The sequence below is a fragment of the Notolepis coatsorum genome (genome assembly GCF_963971535.1).
Source record: "Notolepis coatsorum genome assembly, chromosome: 4".
Taxonomy (NCBI): domain Eukaryota; kingdom Metazoa; phylum Chordata; class Actinopteri; order Aulopiformes; family Paralepididae; genus Notolepis; species Notolepis coatsorum.
This window is the reverse complement of record NC_140168.1, coordinates 118,306,705-118,328,024: the sequence shown is the minus strand read 5'-3', so window position 1 is coordinate 118,328,024 and position 21,320 is coordinate 118,306,705. Positions and strand designations below refer to the sequence as shown.

Sequence of the window (21,320 nt, the reverse complement as noted above, 5' to 3'; positions counted from 1 at the left end):
GGAGAAATAAAAAATAATTGAATTAGACAATTACGTTTTCTAAGCAAATATACTCTGAACAATTTTTGCCGAACGACTCCTCTGAGCGCAGTCAGTGATTTCAACGTGTCGTCGTGATTGTTGACATCTAACGTTAACACGAACCTAAACTAACGTTACAACTAACCTAAAGTTAGTTTAGGTTCGTGTTAGTTAGATAATGTACAAAATAAACGTATTCCGCTGCTATAGACGTCGCTCTTTTATTTTGAAACCCCCCAGAAAGGAAGTCATTGCTCTCGTTATCGGCTTGAGTGTCCGGTTGCTGGTTAGCTCCGTTAGCGTGCAGTATATCAATACCAGCCATTGGATTACTGTTTTCTAAATTGGGGAGGCTTTTAATCGTCAAGGTAAGAGGATTTTAAGTCATGGTATCCATAAACTTCAATCGGTTCGGATCCTTTGAATGAATGAGTGTCAACAATCACGACGACACGTTGAAATCACTGACTGCGCTCAGAGGAGTCGTTAGGCAAACATTTTTTCGAGTATATTTGCTTAGAAAACGTAATTGTCGAATTCAATTATTTTTTATTTCTCCACGTGGTAAATACACAGGTCACAACATGTTTACAGGAACGCTTTGGAGTTGTATTTGGAGTGTATTTGGTGACTGTAGGGCACTGTAGGGAACTTCAGGGTCTAACTCCGCCCCACTTCCAGTGATGAAGCTAAGCTACGCTAACGGAGCGACTGTTCCCTAAGCTAAATGCACGCACAGAGACAAAAAAGGTATGTATCTTCTTGTCTAACTCCAGGGAAGATGTTAAATAAGCTAATTTCCCAAAATGGAGTTTTCCTTTAAGTCAATACGGCAGACTCAGAATCCCAAGTTGTATTGGTGCATCCCTAGTTTGTGAGCTGCTTGCTCTGACATTACTAGTAGCTACAGTAACCTGTGCCTCTGGACAAATTACTGACATTACTAGTAGCTACAGTAACCTGTGCCTCTGGACAAATTACTGACATTACTAGTAGCTACAATAACCTGTGCCTCTGGACAAATTACTGACATTACTAGTAGCTACAATAACCTCTGGACAAATTACTGTTATTACTAGTAGCTACAATAACCTGTGCCTCTGGACAAATTACTGACATTACTAGTAGCTACAATAACCTGTGCCTCTGGACAAATTACTGTTATTACTAGTAGCTACAGTAACCTGTGCCTCTGGACAAATTACTGACATTACTAGTAGCTACAATAACCTGTGCCTCTGGACAAATTACTGACATTACTAGTAGCTACAGTAACCTGTGCCTCTGGACAAATTACTGACATTACTAGTAGCTACAGTAACCTGTGCCTCTGGACAAATTACTGACATTACTAGTAGCTACAGTAACCTGTGCCTCTGGACAAATTACTGACATTACTAGTAGCTACAATAACCTGTGCCTCTGGACAAATTACTGACATTACTAGTAGCTACAATAACCTGTGCCTCTGGACAAATTACTGACATTACTAGTAGCTACAGTAACCTCTGGACAAATTAGTTATTTTCTAAAGCACTCAGCAGATTTGAATTCATATTAATATTTTGGGAAAGACAATTGTTTCGTTTGTTACTTTATGCTTTAAGTACAGTTTTTTTCTATGGAATTTGAATAATTTGTTATACAAATGCACATTGTGGGTGATAATAAAGTACAATGCAATTTTGTTCTCAGTCTTTCTTTCAGTAAACAGTGAAATTACATTTGCCCGATGAGCACTGTGAGAATGTTCACATTATTAACTAAATTAAAGAAAATACTGGGGCAGTCAGGTGGCGTAGCGGAGATTGCGCTCATCACCAATGCAGGAGACGCTGGGTTCGAGCCCAGCTCTGCGTTGCCACCAGCTTGGCTGGTCGTTCATACTAATACAATTTGCAGTATTAGGGGGTGGGAATCTGGCGTTGTGGACAGTGACGCCTACAGGTCAGGTCTTGGCGCTTGCGCAGCGGGGCAGGACTTGGTGGAGATAGCGTGCCCTCCCACGCGTTACACTTCACCAATGAGAGTCCTCGCTGCCAAGTGAAAAGACGTCACTGGCTGTCGGCGCACGTCTCGGAGGAAGCGTGCGATCGATTCGGGACGCCCTTGTACCGACTTGTAGGAGAACATGCATACAGCAGCCAGGTAGGGGAGGGGGGGAATTGGCACAACGACTAATTGGGACGGGGAGAAAATCAGAGAAATCAGAAACAAAAAACAAAAAAAAATCCTGATTTCTCAAAGCAAAACCATTATCGAGACCCTCACGAATTATCTTCAGATATGTAATGGGGACATTGTGCCACCAGCAGCAATGCAAGAGAAAACAATGAGAAACAAAGAAAAGAGGAAAAAATAGTGCATCCGCGTTGCACTTGAGATTTCATGTCCAGAAACTGAAAGAAGGGAGAGAAGACTGGTTTGTCTGTCTGTCTGTCTGTCTGTCTCTCTTCTCCCGCAGCGTTCGCTCGCTTCAAGCGGCACTTTGCACCAGCACCAGGTTCTTCTTGTAGCACTCCAGGCTACATAGCGCGACTCTGGTCTTCGAGCAGGAGTACCTCTTGAGATTGGCGCACCCGCTCACCCCACAGCTCGCAGGCGCCGGGACGGGCACCAGACGGGGCGGGACAGGGGTCGGGACGGGGACTCCGGCGGGGAAGGAGATGGCCATGCCCTGGGCACGGTCGGTGTAGCGCACCATGGGGCACTGGGCCTGCTTGGACCGCTTGTCCTTCATGCTCTTGATCTTGGCCTTGCTGGTCTTGGTCAGCCGTTCGATGGTCTGGTTCTTGCTGTCCTCCGCCTTCTTGGCGGCCTGCAGGCGCCTCTTGCGCGCGCGCTCCTCCCTCTTCTGCATCATCTCAGCGGTCATCTCCTTCTCCTTGTAGCCCATGGGGAGCTCCAGGAGGGGCTGGCTCTGCTGCTTGTGGAGGAGGGCTTTCTGGGAGGGGGACAAAGACAGCTGCTCAGGGGAGGTACTTCTATAGTTAGATTAGATTCAAATTAGGGATGTCCGATATTATCGGCCTACTGATATATTATCGGTTAAAAAAAATATGTAACCTTTATTTACCCAGGCAAGCAAGTAAAAACAAATTCTTATTTAATTTATTGTCAAAAGTATGCATAATGTTGTTAATTCCACAACAAGAGATATGTAATGTTAATTACCTGAAATTATTCCGTTTTTGGGGGGGGGGGGACCCTGCATATATCGGTATCGGTTGATATCGGTATCGGAAAATAAGAGTTGGACAATATCGGTATATCAGTAAAACCAATATCGAACATCCCTAATTCAAATGTATTGTCTCGTTATACAGTACAACAAAAAGTGGCATCTAACCAGAGTGTAAATGTAACAGTAAAGTGCAATAGCAATATACAAGTTGTAGCTAAGGGGCTACACAACCCTGACTGTATTAAAGATTGTTTAGATTAAACCACTACTAAAGAATATTAACAGCCAGACAGTACAGTTAGACAAAATGGCGGACACTCAATTGACTGCGCGGGGACAGGGATACCAAGTTAACAAGCATTTTAATAGTCATAGCAACATACATATTATTTATTACGGTTCTCCTTTAATAATAGAAGGTCAGTGCAACAAAGTCAGCGGTAACGAATAGTTCCTAGACTACGGATACTCGACCGGTGGAACTCTGAAGGGAGTGAGACGAAGCGAGGCAATACAGGGAAAGCAAGATGGTGGCTGGAGACCAGTGATGCCAGTAACGCGTTACTAAGTAACGCGTTATTGTAATCGGATTACTTTTCCCCGAAAATAGTAATCTAACGCGTTAATCTTTAAAAGCCAGTAATCTGATTGCAGTTACTTGTCCAAATGGCTGTGCGTTACTATTTCGTTACTATCTCATCATAAATTCATAATGCAGGCGGAATGCAGTATTTTATTTCGTTTGACAGTCAAAAATACATTTTGAGCTATTTTTCTTATTTGGGAGTGACGTGGTGTGGCAGTGAAAGGGTTAAATACAAGAATGTGTTCCGCGGCGTGACTGGACTCTCTGTCTGTGAGTGACTCTGCTTTAGTCCAATCACATTCCCCATCCACAGTCTGCGAATCAGAGGCAGAGTAGGGCGGGTCTTCACAGCACGTCATGTGACATATGCGCCAATCGTGTGACAGCAGGGCTCCGTCGTCGGAGAATTCCACACCAAAACGCTTGGCAAAATTAAAAGTGAAACCGCAAGATGACTTTCTGTTCAGAATTCCACCCCAATAGGGATAGGAAACAAAATACTGTCTACCGCTAAAAACAGCACATCCAATTGCATTGAAAGCATCTGGAATAACAACACTAGCCGACGCTTCGACTAGGTACAGGAGGGTTGATGGTGGCAGAGCAAAAGCTCTTATTTGCCAGATTTACAGTTAATTTACATGTTAAAGAGAGACTGATTGTATGTTTATAGAGAGACATTTATAAAAACAATTTAATAGTTACAGTTGATATAATTGAATAGTTCAGCCTGCATTTGTTAGATGTGATACACTGGTTTTGTAAAACCACTGGCTGGCTGCTCTAATGCTGTGAGCATCATAGACTGTTGCTTTACCATACTTGATGGTACAGAAGCTGAAGCACTAGTTTAACAATTTACGTTATGTGCAGAGAAACAAGTTAAAAACAATTTATGCACTTTCAATAAAGCGTTTAAAAGAAACTGTTGGGGGAACGACGACGACTTCGTAACCTAGTTACTTTCAAAGTAACTAAGTTACTCTGATAATCAAGTAATCAGTAAAGTAACTTAGATTACTTTTTAAAGGAGTAATCAGTAATCAGTAATCAGATTACTTTTACAAGTAATCTGTGGCATCACTGCTGGAGACGATGGTTTCTCTCTAGAGCTCCTGCCCCAGAGAAACTGTAGACTGGTCGGATAATCCTGTCGCCGCTGGAAGAAGGGGTCTTGTACGGAACCGGTCCTTGTAATCCTAGCGCCCGATGGTAGGGTTAATAGCTATTAATCCAAAAGCCCGTTGGCATAGATGGTAGCTAGTTAGCTTCGTTTGTACGTGAAACTAACCCGCAGACGGTCTCCAATGAGTAGTTATATCCAAACGTTGCTGGGTTTAACTATACGTCTCTCCACGTTACTTCGCTTACACAAGTCAATACTGTGCCAATAATGGCTCGACAATATTATAGTTGTATCTAAGTAGCCATTAGCTCTCTGTAACGATACACCGCTATCGGTCTGTGTACAACTGTACCGGACGTCTTTCACTCTCGCTCTGCTAGTTTTCCTGTTATGCTACTGCCGCTGCTGCTGCTTGCACCATACTCTATCTGGTCCCTATTGGGCTCAGCCTATTCACCTGTACAGAATCAATGCGCTTGCTCTGGGCTTGTCTGAACATGTCCAGAAAACATGTCTAGGGGGCACGTCTCTGGCGCCTAGTCGTTAAGAATGGGATCTACCATAAGCGAATGGAGAATACTGTTAGGCAAACAGATGACGTAAAGATATATATCTTATATATATAAACAATATATAAGTTATACAAAATAATAAACGCAGACTTTCAGTGTTAATCTGGACCTTCAGAACAGCCGCCCCCTAATTAGTCCACACCTAATTAGTAAATAAAATGTGGGTCACAGATTTATATTAAGGGTCAAGTCAACTTCTCCATAATGTGCTATGGGGAGTTGGAAATAATCTATAAGGTCAGTGGGTTATCGTCATCGTCAGGGGGGTCAGGGAACGCAGGAAGCTCTATCAACTTAGCTACTGGTCTGGTATAAGTCCGCCCTTGGACGATGACTTCTGCCGCTCTGACCTTCCCATCTGAACCATTAATCACTCTGCTCACACGGCCGGCTGGCCACGTAGCTCGGGGTAGTGACTGGTCTATTATCATCACGACGGTCCCCACGGTCAGGTTGTCCCTGTCTTTCACCCATTTCTGACGGGCTGGAAGGGAGGGTAGGTAGCGTAGGAGGAAGCGGGCCCAAGACTGGTCGGCCAGTACTTGGCTGTGTCTCCACATTCTCCGTCCGTTCATTCCGTCCTGTCTGTACACCGTCTGAGAAAGGGCAGGGTCCGGCCGCACCATCAAGAGGTGGTTTGGGGTGATGGGTTCGATGTCAGCTACGTCGCTTGGAACGTAGCCGAGGGGCTTGGAGTTCAGAACTCCCTCTTCTTGAGCCCTCAGGTAGGCCACTGATCCGTACGCCACTTCTGAGGCGTCGCTGAAGACGTGCAGGTCTGTCTGACACTTCTCCAGTCGCACGGTAGGGGGGAAGTAACTCCGCGGGATGGCCACCTCGCGGAGTAAGACAAGTTCATCCTCCCACTCTCTCCATGTGGTAGCTAGGTGCTCGGGTATGGGGTCGTCCCAGCCCTGCTCCTTGGCCCACAGTTCTCTCACCAGCATCTTCGCCCGGGTGGTGTAGGGGAGGATACATCCCATTGGGTCGTACTGGCTGGCGAGTGTTCGGTACACACTCCGCCGAGTGGTCAGTCTAGTCGTGGACGTCTCTTGATCCGTCCTCAGAGGTGTGTTTCAGTAGTGAAGCGAGTCCGTCTTGAAGCGCCAGACGAGGCCCAGGGTCATCTCTTGCGCTTCGCCTGGGGTGTGCGCCTTCCAGGTCTCGTTGCTAGCGGCTTTAGTCTCTGGAGGGAGGTGCCGGAGAACTTGAGGGTTGCTACTGGCCCACTGTCGGAGGTCGAATCCACCGTTGGCTAACGAAGCCTGTAGCTTCAGTAGGATGCTCTCTGCTTCTTCTGGCGTGGATACGCTCTGTAGGCAGTGGTGCGTCGCTCCCTTCGAACTCGCTAAACCCCAGATCCGTGACGAGCACGGTTGTCCCCGGCGCCAAAATAGCGCTCGAGGTACGTGGTGAGCTACTGGAGCTCCCCTCCCACACTTCTTCTTAAGGCGGCATTCTGCTGCCATGTGGCCGCGCGCGCAGCGGAAGCAGCGGCGGTTATCTTTAATCCACTGACTTACTTCGGCGGTGGTCAGTTTCTTGAATGCGTCGCACTGTGACAGCCAGTGTTCACTGTCGCAGTATTGACAGGCGATCTTCCATTTCTCCTTGGCGGGGGGGGGTTGTGACTTGTCTGCCGTGACACCGACTCGGCCTGGTGCATCACTGTGATGGGCCTGCTTTGGTCTTTAAACCTCCTCGGTCCATCTTTAATGTTCGAGCCACCCCATGCGAAGGTGTCAATTCTTAGGCTGCTAACCTCCCTGGCTAGGAAGTCAGCGAGATCCAGCAGTGACTGTTCTGGGCCATTCGGGTCACGGTAGTTTCGTTGCCGCCGAAAGCGTTCTTGGCGGAATGGGGGGAGCTTCTCCAATATGCGCTCCACGTTGGAGTTGGCGTACAACTCGTACCTCCCCTGGTCTCGTTGGGACCCGAGCATCCCTACTAGGGACTGTACCTTGACGGATAGGTCGTCCAGGGCTCGGTTGTCTCTAGCCGGGGGGAGACGTTCAATCTCACGTATCTCCTGAATGACATAGTCCCATGTACGTCCGTAATGTGCGTCGAGGGCAACCAGGGCGTCAGAATAGGGAGTTTGTGAATTGGAGTATGCCAGCGCTATGTTGTGCGCTCTAGTTACCTTGAGGTGCTTAAGGAGAATGGCATACTTGTATGACTCGTCCTGTACTCCGGACATAATTGTCTCTAGGCACATACGCAGCTCGGTATACTGCGCTCGGTCTTCTCTTGTGAAGTCTGGGAATGTGGGTGTCCCAATGTAGTGTGCCATGGATGGCTGCGACACTGACGCACGTGGGGGGAGAGGCATCCGTGGCGAGTCTCCCTGTACGTTGGGTCGTTGGTTCGTGCTGGGCGGGAACCAGGGGCTGGGTTCCCAGGCACTATTCCTTGGTGCCGTCTGGTGCTCGAACTCCCCACTGGGGCGTGTTGGGGGTTCATAACGCAGCGTGTCGGGACTGAGACCGGGGCTGCGCTGAGCCTCCTGGTCTGAGATGGGGTAGTGCGGGTGGGCTTTCTGTCCTCCCTCGTCCTCCGTCAGGCTTTGTAGTCGCTCGGCTAGCTGCTCTGCGACGTAAGCAGGTTCTTCCCGTAGGCGGGGTCCCGTGTAGCTTTGTCGGGGAGGGGAAGGTGCCCTCGACCCGTGTCGTGAGGATCTCAGGGAGCTCCGGGTGGAAGAGTGGAGAGTCACCCTCTGGAGCGCTTGCTCCATCATTTGTGCTTGTAGACGGTCTCGCTCCGCCTCGCGCTGCGCATTGGCGCAGTCTCGCTCTGCCTCGCGCTGCGCATTGGCTGCGTCGCGCTGTGCATTGGCGCGGTCTCGCTCCATGTTTTCTTCAGCCTGGAGACGCCTCTCTTCTAGTCTGATGGTCATCGTGGCGTCAGCCTGGAGGCGACTCTCTTCCAGTCTGAGATGTTCGCGCTCACTTTCTCGTTGCGCCTGGAGGCGGTCACGCTCACCCTGGAGGCGGTCACGCTCACTCTGGTGGCGATTACGCTCACTCTCTTGTTGCGCCTGGAGGCGATCTCTTTCCGCTGAAGTGGTTAGCGTGGCGATCAGGACTTGCGCTAGCCTCTGGTCGGCCTCGCTTGGGGATGACGCTGATGATGGTGATTTGGAGTTGGCAGGGCTTGGCGGTGACCTGGTCTCCTTACGTGCTCCGAGGTCCACCTCGGGGGCGCTGTACTTTGTCTTCTCCCGCGCTCCGAGGTCCATCTCGGGGGCGCGGTGCTCTTTACTCTGGTGCGCTCCGAGGTCCATCTCGGGGGCGCATTCTTTACCTTCTTGTGCTCCGAGGTCCATCTCGGGGGCGCGTTCTTTACCTTCTTGCACTCCGAGGTCCATCTCGGGGGCGCGGTGTTCTATGGGTTCATGCGCTCCGAGGTCCACCTCGGGGGCGCGGTGTTCTATGGGCATAGTCAAGTCATGTCCCGCTTGTCCCCCCCCGTGAGCTAAATCAGTTTCACTTAAACTAGCTTGGGTCTCTACCTCTGAGGTTGACAGGTCGATAAGGTTGGGCATACTTGAGCTATTAATGTTATCCTTGCTTAACGTCCTCGTAGATAAGCTAGGAGGTAAATCTACAACGTAGTTCTCCAAGTGGGGAGGGGGCTGACGCTGGCGCCTAGGGCGCTCTAATGAGGGAGAGCCGATTGGAGAGTGTCCGCCGCTGGCCATATTATCACTAATATGATTATTATTACTGATACCCTCCGGCTCGAAGGACCAATTGTAGCTAAGGGGCTACACAACCCTGACTGTATTAAAGATTGTTTAGATTAAACCACTACTAAAGAATATTAACACTTTGATTGCCTAAGGCTAAATTCATGATATACCATAGGTTGCCAGCTCTATTTGTCTATGTAGAAGTTCCCCTTCTTTGCAGGGCTATAACTTTTTAAATTCTATTGCTAAATTGCCATTATTAGGGCCCATTCAATGTCCTATATGTATTGTTCAGGGTGTATGAACGTTAAACTTTTTCATTCACATATTCATACTAAAATATGATCTAAAGTATAAGTATGTTTTCATCTCTTTCTGCAGCTTTCTCCAGAACGTGATTTATAGCCCCAAATGCATTATATTGATGATCAAATACAGTTTGATAGCAATCGGCGCGATATAAAAAAATCCAACTGGACGGACTTCTGGAAGTTACTACACGTAATCTGATGTTGACCGGATGGCCGAGGGGGCGTTTATAATTCCATGGGCAGCGTTATACCATTCATCTAATGTGGGTCAAATGTTCATCATAGCAGTTAGTATCGTACACATTGAAAAATAACGCTGAATCTTACCGTATCTTCCTCGCGCCGTTGGGCGATGAGCGTGGAACAGACATTTTCCTATTATGGGATATAGAAATATCCGGTCCATTTCCAGGTTGTATAATAATATATACGTCCAAATCATGTTGTTTTTTCGAGTTATTTGCAGCGATCGGTGTTCACTGTGTGAAGACTGAGTCTCTCTAACACTAGCGAGTGCCCGGACCCCATATGGAGTGAGTCCTACCGGGTTAAAGGTAACATCCGTTTTTTCGATATGCCGATCGGCCACCAGATGGCGGTCTTGAACCGCTAGAGGATTGAGAGATCACACTTGTGTCTCAGGGCCCCGGAAAGGAAATATGATTCCGATCACAGATTTTTGAAATATTGATATCAAAGACGAGTTACGGCGTCTTCGGCAACTTGAGCATGGCGGGGAAGGACGCCTAAAAGCGTCTTCCGGCAGTTAAAGTGTTAATAGCCAGACAGTACAGTTAGACAAAATGGCGGACACTCAATTGACTGCGCGGGGACAGGGATACCAAGTTAACAAGCATTTTAATAGTCATAGCAACATACATATTATTTATTACGGTTCTCCTTTAATAATAGGTCAGTAGGGCTGGGCGATATGACGATATTATATAAATATCGGGTACAGTTCATTAACGATACACTTTTTAAACGTATCGTGGATATCGTGATGTTTTGCCCAAGAGGCTTGTGTCGCGTCAATCTGGTCCACACGTTGACACTTTTGAACAGCGCCGCCCCACACACACACTACTGCATCAAAAGTTACTACTTGTGATAACAAAGGCATTCGTTTTGTGGCATTAACGTTATATAGTTACACTTTCAATAACATCAGCGTATTTACATAGCAACGACCGAGGTCGACCTAGATATAGCAAGCATTAGTCGTTCATATCTCAGCCCGTGCTGACTCAGTTGTGCCCATTCTGCGGTCTGTTAATAAAGTTTTCAATCAGACAGATGTATGGAAAGGCTTTTATTATAACATCCGTTGCAGTAAAATCATTATGCCTCCAGTCGTTTAGTCCTTCTGCGGAGCTAAAAGCTAAACGTCGGCCGCGGCGAGCTACCGCTGCCATTGTTATTGTCATTGAGCTCTCCAATGGCGGAAGTAAAAAATGAATACGCGCTTGCCGATTGGTGCTAAGAACAGCAGGGCGGGTGCAAGCGATGTGACGTAATTGGCAGACGCGACTGTCAATCAAAATGATTCTGTTTGCCGACTGAATGAATGAGAACGTTATTGATTGATTGATTGATTGAAAAGTTTATTAACAGATTGCAGAATGGGTACAGTACAGCTCAATACATACAATTGTTAAGAGGATGCAGACCTGAGAAAGACTTTCGTCTTGTTTACATCAGGGTCCCCCATTTTCAATTCATCATATGACACACATGACATACAGATAGACAGTACTGCTACATCTATACATTTATGACATACCAGATTTTCAAATACAGTACCGTTTGTGATACTAAAAAAATCCAGAAGAAGAGTATATACATTTGACATAGAAACTGTGCATTGGGGGAGGTTGGGTAGGTGGGGTGGGGCTGTACATTGGAGGTGGGGGGGGGGGGGGGGGGTTTGGTAGGGGGGGGGACACTGTACATTGGAATACTGACATACATTTGACATAGAAACTGTACATTGGAGGAGGTTGGGTAGGTGGGGTGGGGTTGGGTGGGGCTGTACATTGGAATACTGACAAAGCCATGCTTGGTCTTTATTGTACAACTGGGTTAGGACATTAAAGGGGCCAGTTTTGAATTGCAGTCTCCCGTAGGTGTTCTTTGAGAGTGTTTTTGAAGGTGGGTAGTGATTTACATTCCTTTACAGCTTTGGGTAGGGCGTTCCACATTGTTGTGGCATAATTGCGAAACGTGTTTAGTCCCTTGTTTGAGCCGAATCTGGGTTTTACATGATTTGTGGAGCTCCCTCTGGTGTTGTGATCGTGGTATTCACTGACCTTTGGGAAGTATTTTGACATGTACATGGGTACCTTGGTCGTGTAGTGTATCTTGTAGACCAGGCCCATTGCAAGTTGCTGTACTCTGTCGTCTACTCTAAGCCATCCTAGGTTGGCAAAGTGTGCAGGGGTGAGGTGGGTTCTAGGAGTCAGGTCAAGCAGTAGTCTGACTAGTTTGTTTTGAGATGTTTGTAATTTGGTTTTTAGTGCCTTTGAGGTGCTTTGGTACCATGAGGTGCAAGCATAGTCTTATTAACAGATTGCAGCATGGGTACAATACAGTACAGCTCAATACAACAGTCAACAGCGGACTGGAGGATGCAGACCAGAGAAAGACTTTCGTCTTGTTTACATCAGGGTCCCCCATTTTCAATTCATCATATTTCATATCTAAATCATATAATATCTCATTGCTAAATATATGCAATATATAATCTAATAATCCAATAATCTAAATCTAATATATAATATAAAAATGCTAAATGCATGGGTATTTTATTTTGTCTTTAATGTTAGCTTGCAAACTCAAATACTGTCTTGGTAAGCCTCATAATGAATTTTGGGGAAAAAAAGAAAAACATTGTGATGCGTATCGTGTATCGCCGAAAGGTCAGAAAATATCGTGATATCATATTTAGGCCATATCGCCCAGCCCTAAAGGTCAGTGCAACAAAGTCAGCGGTAACGAATAGTTCCTAGACTACGGATACTCGACCGGTGGAACTCTGAAGGGAGTGAGACGAAGCGAGGCGATACAGGGAAAGCAAGATGGTGGCTGGAGACGATGGTTTCTCTCTAGAGCTCCTGCCCCAGAGAAACTGTAGACTGGTCGGATAATCCTGTCGCCGCTGGAAGAAGGGGTCTCGTACGGAACCGGTCCTTGTAATCCTAGCACCCGATGGCAGGGTTAATAGCTATTAATCCAAAAGCCTGTTGGCATAGATGGTAGCTAGTTAGCTTCGTTTGTACGTGAAACTAACCCGCAGACGGTCTCCAATGAGTAGTTATATCCAAACGTCGCTGGGTTTAACTATACGTCTCTCCACGTTACTTCGCTTACACAAGTCACTATACTGTGCCAATAATGGCTCGACAATATTATAGTTGTATCTAAGTAGCCATTATCGGTCTGTGTACAACTGTACCGGACGTCTTTCACTCTCGCTCTGCTAGTTTTCCTGTTATGTTACTGCCGCTGCTGCTGCTTGCACCGTCTACACAATATACTCTCTGGTCCCCGCTGGGCTCAGCCTATTCACCTGTACAGAATCAATGCGCTTGCTCTGGGCTTGTCTGAACATGTCTGAACATGTCTAGAAAACATGTCTAGGGGGCGCGTCTCTGGCGCCTAGTCGTTAAGAATGGGATCTACCATAAGCGAATGGAGAATACTGTTTGAATTGAATTGAATTGAATACTTTATTTTGACACAAATCGTATGACAAAAAAAACATTTTAAAAGACAAGACAATAACAGTGTCAATAACGCAGGTCAAAAATGGATAAAACACAATAAAGCCAAGGCTTGTTTCCATTGTGGTCCATACATGGAACATAAAAAGGCACAGAAACACAAATGGACATGTACACTGACAGGACACATTCTAAAAAAAAATTATAAAAACACCTAACCTGACAACTCATACAGTTAACTAATGTTAAAAGAAAATCCGCAAACCCTTAAAAGCAACTCATGATAAAAGAAATAAAAGCCAAGTTATGATAAAAGAGATAAAAAAAACATTTTAAGACCAATTTGAGTTGCTGCTGAGCCATGTTTTTAGGGCGGATTTAAATCCGAGAGGGGAGTTCAGGAGTTTTATAAATGTTGGCAGGGCATTCCACATTACCGTAGCCGAGTAAAAAAAATGCATCTTTCCCCATGCATGTCCTGACTCTCGGCGGGACCAGGTCCGTGGGGCTTCCTCTTGTGGCGTGTTTGTGGACATCTCCTACTTTATTAAAATAATTGACTAGGTACTTGGGGACCGTTTCTTTTAGTACTTTAAAAACCAGTAGCATTTTAAGCTGGTGTACCCTTTCCTCAACCCTGAGCCATCCCAGCCTGCTAAAGTGGGCTGGCGTTAGGTGAGTCCTAAAGTGAAGGTTGTGCAGGAGTCTCACTAGTTTGTTTTGGGAGGTCTGGAGCTTTGTCTTCATTTGTTTTGATATGTTGCTGTACCATGAAGTGCAAGCATAGTCAAAGTGACATTGGATGAGGGCTCCAGCTAGGGTCCTCAGAGCGTTCCTATTTATGAACGAGGAAATTCTAAATAAAAATTTGGTTTTTTGATTGACCCTAGTAATAACTTTTTGTGCCATTTTTTCGTTAGAAAGTTTGTTATTTAAAATAAAGCCCAAGTAGGTGACCTCCTCTTTATCCTCAATAATGTTTTCACCTACTCTAATTTTAAAACCCTGGGATTTCTTTAGGTTGGCGTTTGACCCAAAGAGTATGGCCTCTGTTTTTCCCAGATGTAGAGACAATTTATTGTCACTGAGCCAGGAGCAGATTTTTTTCATTTCACTGCTCAGGACACTTTCCACTTTAGACTTATCCCTGTCTGAGACCAGGGCCCTCATTCATCAATGTGTGCGTAGAACATGTTCTATTTCCACACGTAAGCACGGAATGTAGAACCAGTGTACGCACAGGGAAGTCGGGATTCATCACACGTGCGTACGCAGGCTCTATGCTCCTCCGTGTTGATGAATACCACTTTGTTCTACCGTCAATGCTCGTGCATGATTATCCATATATGGTCATGAAAGTGAGGAAACACCCCCCATGGGATGTGAAATAATGGACTGACCCGAGCGGAACTCTGAGAAACTCCACGAAGATTGTTCACTGCTGTCGAACCAAGAAGACACTATCGCGTATTATGGGATAAATAAAAGGCGGACTTGTAAACGGTGATGTCAGATATCAACGGCTCCCTAAGACCATTGCTGCAATTCTGCCTGGACAGCTCAAAATACTAATAAAGACCGTTCGTTGACCACTGTTTGGCGTTGGTTGTGTGTCATTATAACCGTGCTGTAATATGAATGCCTTTATTAGTTGTGTTCGATTGGCTATATGATTTTTAGAGGCATCTATTTTGTTGTCGGCTAATAAAGACCGCGCTGGAATATGACTGCCTTTTCCCGTGTTGTTTGATTAATACCCAGGGATTAAAGTTCTCCTCAATTTTATTCCAAATCGCGATGGATCTCCCGTCAATTTTCTACCTGCTGCATATGATTTCTAGAGGCATACTACAATCTATTTTGATGTCAGTATTGGGTAGCCTATATAAACAATAATACGAGAGCATATACAAGAACAATGAATCTCACTGCATGTATGATGTAGCCTGCCTTTCAATACATGAACTTGAATCCCATCATATACATAGTCTGTCCACTATCTGGTGTCATTGCAATGCGTTTTCTATTCTTTCTTATACAGTAAAAAGGGGGAAGAACACTATATTCATATGACTTGTATTCTGCTTACAGCTTCGAAATTCCACTTGTTTCGTTTAACGTAAAGCCTTTTAAATATAATCAAAACGTTCCCGTGTTTCGGCGGTCTGTGCGCAAAATAATAACGAGTTGAGCTTTATGATTTATGATGAATTGAAAATGGGGGACCCTGATGTAAACAAGACGAAAGTCTTTCTCTGGTCTGCATCCCCTTAACAATTGTATGTACTGAGCTGTACTGTACTGTACCCATTCTGCAATCTGTTAATAAACTTTTCAATCAATCAATCAAGCTACGCGGAGCGCAGTCAGTCAGTAGCCTACACCCCGTATATTCCGATAACGCTATATAAACCATGCTGCATTCATTCTGAGAGAAAGATCTATTATTCCAAATGCTATTTATAGGGTTTTGACCATAATTACACTACTGTTGCTATTTTACAATGAACTATAATGAATTACGGTTCATACAGAACATCCAGTGTTATTATGCACAGAAGCTCATTTCCTTGTTGTAATAATATATTCTACCACTGGGCGCCAGGTACGCATGGTCCGAGCTGTGCGTAAATATAAGCACGAAGTCAAGTTCAAGTTGAAATTGATGAATCCCACTCTTTGCTTAGAAATGATCGTACGCACAGGGTAAGCACAAATCTGTGCGTAGAACACGTTGATGAATGAGGGCCCAGGAGTGCAGAGTCGTCAGCAAACAGGAACAGGTTGCAATCGCATGCCGATTTCATGTCATTAATATATATTAAAAACAGTTGAGGTCCCAAAATGCTTCCTTGGGGGACCCCACATGTCACTGGAAGGGACGAGGACAAGGTGCCATTGATGTCTACCACCTGTTCTCTTCCCTCCAGGTAGGACTTGACCCATTTGGCTGACTTGCTATCAAAGCCTATCGCTCTCAATTTTTCTAGTAGGATGGAATGGTTGACCGTGTCAAACGCCTTTTGCAGGTCCAACATTACCATCCCACAGTAGTTCCCCTTGTCCATCTCCCGTTTTATATAATCTGTTAGGTACAGTAAACAGGTGTCAGTGGAGTGTGATTTTCTGAAACCTGATTGGAACTGGTACAATAGTCTATGTTCAGTCAGGTAGTTGTCTATCTGCTCATATACCAGCCTCTCAATTACCTTTGATATGGAACAAAGGATAGAAACGGGGCGGTAGTTACCTGGATCTAGTTTGTTTCCTTTTTTAAATAGAGGGGTTACCCTAGCAAGCTTGAGTTCTTGCGGGATGTGACCCTGGTTGATGGAGAGGTTGGTGATATGGGCTACAATGGGAGCTATGATGGAAGCAGAGTCTCTGAGAAATCTGGTGGGAATATTGTCATGGCCTGTGGCTTTTGTTGGCTGCAGCATACTGAGCTTTTTCATAACCTCTTCAGTAGTTACTTCAGTCAATTTAAAATCATTTTCACGTACACCCAGTTCCTTATAAAAGGCCTGGATGTGCTGTATGCCATATCGGCCAGAGCGGATCGGCAGTTTGTTCACCAAAGTGGTAGCAACAGTTGTGAAGAAGGTGTTTAAACAATTTGCCACGCTCAATTTGTCAGAGATGATCGTGTTATCTATTTTCAGGTTGAGATTTGTGGTTTTAGTCTTGAGTCTATTATTGTGACCCAGTGTTTTTAAAGACTTCCACAGTTTTTGAGGATTATTTTTATTTTCCTCAATTTTTTCGTTAAAATAGTTCAGTTTTGCTTTTTTGATCATATTGGTTACTCCATTTCTTAGTGTTTTACAGGTCTCAAAGAGCTGTTCATTTTTAGTTTTTCTGTATTTAGAGAAGCTCTCATTTCTCACTCTGATGGCTTTTAGAATCTCGGCAGTGACCCAGGGCTCTGTTCTGGCTTTGACCCTGGTCACCTTTGAGGGTGCAAGCGTGTCAATAACTGAAAGGAAGGTGGTTTTAAAGCATGACCAAGCTTTTTCTGTCGATGTGCAGTTTAGTACATTTGTCCAATCTACTTTGTCCAGAGCTGTTTTTAAGGCTTCACTTGTGTAGTTTTTCAGAGATCTGAATCTGATTGTGTTGTGACAATTTATTACAGGTCTGTGAATTTTACGAGTGCAGAAAATGATGTGATGGTCACTTAGACTGCATTCTATCATGCCACTTCTAGAGATCTTGGTCTGGTCTGATGTCAGAATTAGATCAATGATGGTTTGTGTGGAAGAGCAGACTCTTGTGACTTGAGTGATCAGCTGATTTAAGTCATGTAGGTTGCAGTAATTTCTGAATGATTTAAAGATTGGTGCATCTTTTTTAAGAGTGTTGGTGTTAAAATCTCCAATCAAAATCACCTCAGATTTACAAAGATCCACTGAGCTCTCTTCCAGTAAATCATAAAATGAATTTTGAGTTGGAGGTCTGTAGAGGACACCGATTAAGAGAGGTTTTGTTTTAGGAAAAATTATATCAAGCCACACTGCTTCGATATCATTGTGATTTAACTCGGGCCTCATGTTAAAACAAATGTCCGCTCGGACATACACACATACACCCCCCCCATTTCTAATTCTGTCTTTACGTATGACAGTGTAATTTTCTATTTCAATCTCAGAGTCATTTATGGAACTGTCCAGCATTGTTTCAGAGAAAGTTAGTATTGCGGCTTTGCTGTTTCCAAACATTATTCTGATTTCGTCCATTTTATTGATTAAGCTTCTTACGTTGAGATGAGTGATATGGAGTCCTCTGGAAGAGAATACACTGTCCATTTCTGCGGTAGTTAGAAGATCCGCGCTGCCTCCCTCGTCCGCTGTGTCCGACGGGCTGTAGCAGGAGCCCACGGAGGGCACCCTAATCTCCTCTGGCGTTTGCAGCTGAGTCGGCTGAGACAGTTCTGGGCCTGGATTCGGTTGTACGTTACCCGACATCAGGAGTAGGAGAATTAGAAGCCAGGTCCTCCTCGCTGGGCTGTTCGGCTTGCCGTCGCAAGTGCGCGCTGCATAGGGGGAAAGTCTCCCATTTCCCTGGGCCCACAGACAGCGTAGTCCTCGCGGCAGAACCCCGAGTAGTTGAGACGTCCATGAGATAAAGTCCTCACCGAGCAGCGGGGTTTTCATGGCAGGATCTCTCACTGAATCCGGGGAATCCATGGTGCCTGGGGTAGGCCACACATCTAGCGGTGTGTCTTGTGGATCTTCCGCGTCAGCAGGGACACCAGTCCCAGGGATCCCCAGCACCAGGTAACCGACCAGGTAGAATAGCAGGGGAGGTGGCCACATTCGGCACATTATGGGATTTCGTAATACAATGTAAAAAAAAATTAATAACCCAAACGCCTAATTGCTACCAAACATTTGGCAAATGTTCTCTGTCACAGAGAAAGAACGTGTACAAGATTTTACACAGACACGGTGTCACATTCCACGCTGTCACATTCCAAGCATTCCAAATGGCCGCGCCAGTGTTGTTGGCTGGAAATGTCTGGATGTTGTTTGTGTGTGGCCAAGTTTTGCAGAGAGTGGTAAAAACAGGATAAAACACTTGATAAAAACAGGCTAAAAGCAATTAAAAACGTGAGTATCAGACGTGACCGCAGCCCAATCTGTTAGGCAAACAGATGACGTAAATATATATATCTTATATATATAAACAATATATAAGTTATACAAAATAATAAACGCAGACTTTCAGTGTTAATCTGGACCTTCAGAACACAAGTGATTAAACTGAGTAATAATGATAATCAGATGTGTTACAGTATTATGTACAGTGATAGATACAATATAAAAAACACTGGTCATACTAGCCAGCGTTATAACTAGTGAGTAGGTAAGGGATATATATAGTATATGTGGGTATATTCAGTATATACAGTAAGGCAGTTGTAGACAGTGAAGGCAGTAGACTGGTATACATTGAGTCTAGGCCACAGAGTTCAGAGTTCGTACCAGACTTCTATCTTTATAATCCTAAACCTCCAGTAATTTGCTAATAAAGGGTTGTCAATAACCCTGCCCGAATAAAGTAGATCCCATCATTTTATGACATCATAAAAACCTGAACTTCTTTTTAATTGTCAATAGTAAACGGTCAGTTACTTTCCATTTGTGAATAAGTCTCTCCTTCAGCTGAATACAGGAGAGACCAGACTCTAGTCGACATACATGTCGTGGAGCTACTCCAGAGACGGAGAACAGAGGAACAATTCCCAGGGTATTATGACGGTAACCACGGTGATTTTGACGGGGATATACATTCAGCTCACGATCTGCAGCGATGGTTTCGGCGTCTTGTCTATTTTTGCCGCGAGCAAATCGGATATATGCCAGATAGCATGTACAACAGTGCTGTCTATGCTGCATATTTACATTTATATTTACTGCATATATATATATAATATATACATATTTGTCTGAATATACCTGCATATAACCACTATATACTTGCTTGTACACCTGCATATAACCCATAGCTCTGTATGATAGCATGTACAATAATGCTGTATATACCATATATATTTATTTATTCTCACCGCATATATACCTATCCACACCTGTCGGTACTTGCCTGCACATAGTCCTTTACTATATCTATATCTGTACATGTCCTACTCGTACTAGTTACGCTGCTGGCCAGTATGACTACTACCATACTGTCTTTATACCTGTATCACTGTACATATTATCTCTGTACATACATCTGATTTAGCACTACATTCAATAGTACTAATTTGTATATTTTGTACCGAGTTTAACCACCTGTACATTGTATATTACTACTGCACTTTACTGTTACATTGGCACTCTGGTTGGATGCCAAACGTATTCGCGTTGTACTGTATTTGTGCTGTATGATGACAATAGATTTGATTCTAATCTAATTTAAAAAATGACTAGACTGGACCGTCCTGGCGGTCTGAGACAGGTACAAACGGAGACAGAATGGTTTAAAATCATGGATTTAAAATGTCCAAGAGTTGCCAAGCTCTTGATTTCTAACCCATGACAGCTTTAGGTCAAGGTCACTTATTAATATAGCACATTTAAAATCAACCGAAGTGCTTTACAGTATAAAGAAACAGACAAATATAAAGTACAATATAAAATGCAAAAGTCAATGCAATACAATAAAAATACTAAATTGTCACAACAGGACCAGGGATGTATGGCTTAACAAGCCTCAAAAAGACAATGAAAACAAGAGTTTTCAGCCACAACTTAAAAATCTCGAGGGGTCTGGTCAGACTGGATTTGTTGTGGCAGACTATTCCACAACTTGGGGGCAGCCACGGCAAAAGCTCGGTCACCTTTAGTCTTTAGCCTCAAGCAATGGAGCAGACATGTGCGTGGGAGATCCGCTGTGAACAAACAGACTGCTGCTCACGCTTGGGGCCTGCTCTGTTCCACAGCGCCGTGTACATTCTGTATAGAAAATGTTAAATACTTCCTGGTTTTGCCCCGCTGTCGGCCTGGGGAGGGTGTAGAACTACCACATGCCTCCTCCGATACCTGTGGAGTCACCTCACCAGCCGCTTCTTTTCACCTGACAGCAAGGAGTTTCACTGGGGGAATGTAACATGTGCAGAGGTTCATGCTATTTCCCCCAGATCTCCTCCCCTCCCTGCTGAACAGGCACCCCGACCGACCAGTAGGAGTCGCAGTTTACAACGACCAGGACACATACCCCACCGGCTTCCCACCCGCTAACACTGCCAATTGTGTTAGTAGGGATGACTGACCAAGCTGGAGGTACCGCTGACAGCTGGATTCGATCCCAGAGTCTCTGCGGTGGTAGGCGAGTGCTTAGTCCACTGCGCTACCCAGCCGCCATAAATTCTGTTTTAGGGTCACGCTCAGTGCCCCGTGGGAAGTGCCTGCCAGGTGACCGCCTCGTCATACAAGCAGCTAGTCATGGTGTCATACAAGCAGCTAGTCATGGTGTCATACAAGCAGCTAGTCATGGTGTCATACAAGCAGCTAGTCATGGTGTCATACAAGCACCTAGTCATGGTGTCATACAAGCAGCTAGTCATGGTGTCATACAAGCAGCTAGTCATGGTGTCATACAAGCA

The 21,320-nt window shown here is 45.0% G+C and overlaps 1 protein-coding gene across 1 annotated transcript in view; it reads right to left on the bottom strand.

The window, feature by feature from the left end:
* Positions 1–797: 797 nt before the first annotated feature.
* Positions 798–21,320, bottom strand: part of ino80b (INO80 complex subunit B) — a 34,194-nt gene continuing 13,671 nt past the window's right edge. The window contains exon 5 of the mRNA XM_084312367.1: positions 798–2,965. Within this exon, the coding sequence (XP_084168493.1) occupies positions 2,498–2,965 (468 nt within the window). The 3' untranslated portion in view covers positions 798–2,497. The remainder of the gene's footprint in view (positions 2,966–21,320) is intronic.